At 32.3% G+C, this 1,922-nt stretch overlaps 1 protein-coding gene across 1 annotated transcript; it reads left to right on the top strand.

Annotated features, from left to right (window-relative positions):
* Positions 1-60: 60 nt before the first annotated feature.
* On the top strand, positions 61-1,156 carry LOAG_14757 (hypothetical protein; the record flags this gene model as incomplete). Its single annotated transcript, XM_020448852.1, has 3 exons — positions 61-74; positions 537-707; positions 997-1,156. The coding sequence occupies 3 exons, from the start codon at positions 61-63 to the stop codon at positions 1,154-1,156; spliced, it is 345 nt and encodes a 114-aa protein (XP_020301032.1).
* Between the last annotated feature and the right edge of the window lie 766 nt (positions 1,157-1,922).

Below are 1,922 nucleotides of genomic sequence, written 5' to 3'. Positions count from 1 at the left end.
AATGCTCTATTTTTTCGCATTTCTTGAGTACAACAGAAAAGGAACTGATTCACACAGAGAATGATAAGAACGGGGTATTGATTATACACTTTTACTTTTCAGCGATAATAATATATAATCTTTCATCTGTGTCCATTAAATTTTATTTTTGAACGCTGGAAATCAAATTTTTGTTTTTCGCCGAAATTTTTGGAATTCGAATTCTGTCAGTAAATGTATCGATTTCTTTTAAAACTGACAAATTTTAAGTGTTGTTAAAATTTCTTTAATGTTATTGATAAATACATCTGTTGAATCTCTAGATAGCGCACGTTTTCGTATTGATAAGCTAATAATGTGCAAGCGTGCATTATTGAAAAATCGTTATTGATAGTAATAATTGTTATATGAGGCCAATAGTTGCTGCTTCTGATTAGTTAATAATAATACTAAATTGATCACAGAAATGATGTTACATTTACCTGACATGAAACCGAATACGCTTATATAACATTTCAGGTGGTAGAAAAAGTTTGCCGGCGTGTTTTTAACTACAGACAAAAATATGTTGTCAAAGGAATTAGAAGTCTTTATCCGGAAGAACTGGCGAAAAATTTGGCTGATGACTTGTTGAGGCGATGTAGAATCGACCCTACAACTACTGCAATATGTCTTGGAGTAGAACAGTTTGCTGACATATGCTATGTTTATGAGGAACACTGCCGAAAGTACTTTTTAAGGCGTCTCTTTTGCTTTACAATAATATGGTGTACTACTATTGTGGCAGTACTTTGCTGCGCACCTTTCAATGCGGTATTCTAGTTTAATTGATCGGGCAAATGTAACAAAGACTTGTTTCTGGTACCTTAGATTCTTCTATTACTACAAACTGCTCGTGATAATAAATTATAAGTTTCCATGGAGTTTAGTAATGGTTTTAATCTGCAACATTAGTTTTGTTCTTTATCAAGTTTCCAAAATTATGTCAATATATATAATTTGTTTCACTCGTTTCAGGTACCCTGGCGTATTTCTATACGAGCATTCAAATCAAGGTCGTACACTGGAAGAACTTGCACGACTTCCAAATGCTATACCACCACCAAATCCCTTTGCTAAAGATTTCCCATCGGAAGGCGTAAAATTATCAGATGCTGTAGCATTATTTCACAAATAACTGTGCGGAAAAATGAACAAAGCATTAAGCGGGTTACTAATAAAGAAAATATGTTATTTCGAACTCATCAATTAATATGAAATGTATAAATTTGCTGCAAGTTATTTATATTATATGTTATCTGTTGAATGTATTATTTCTTGGTAATTCAAATTATCGGTTGTATATATGGATAAACAGTGAATCTTCTAGATTGTTTTTGCATATCATTTAATTTTTTGGGTTTCATGTCCTTTTAGACCCAATAATTATCATTATCACTTTGAGATGTATTTTTTTACTTCAAGTAAATTACTAGAAAAGGGAACACGATTTGGATGCTGTGCCACCTGGATTAATTCTCAATAGTTACTTCGTATCACATACCTTGAAAGACGTTATAATGTCAATCATTTCACAATGAATACGATCAACTTATCGATAAATTAGTCAAATATCTTCTATATGAATTGGTTGTTGAAGCATTCGAATTCAATCTATGATTATTTTAGAACGAGGACTATATCGCATCATTGATTCAGAGGATCACAGACTACTATGTCTACCTTGACACCAATGAAACTTAACGAACAGGTCGCATTATTGGGATATTTGATGTAGTTGGGAAGTTTGGAAGTTTACGGGGATCTTAGTAACGCTTTTGAGATTTGTTATAGCTGAATACATTATATTCTTCGGTAGAGTCGGAATTGTTACTTGATTATTAGTTAAATGGAAACCAAGTTTAAAGGTTGCAGTCCCAGATTATTGCTAGAATATTGATTAT

The sequence above is a fragment of the Loa loa genome (assembly GCF_000183805.2).
Source record: "Loa loa unplaced genomic scaffold supercont3.905, whole genome shotgun sequence".
NCBI lineage: Eukaryota > Metazoa > Nematoda > Chromadorea > Rhabditida > Onchocercidae > Loa > Loa loa.
The sequence above is the reverse complement of the archived record's forward strand: the minus strand, read 5'-3'. Positions and strand labels throughout refer to the sequence as shown.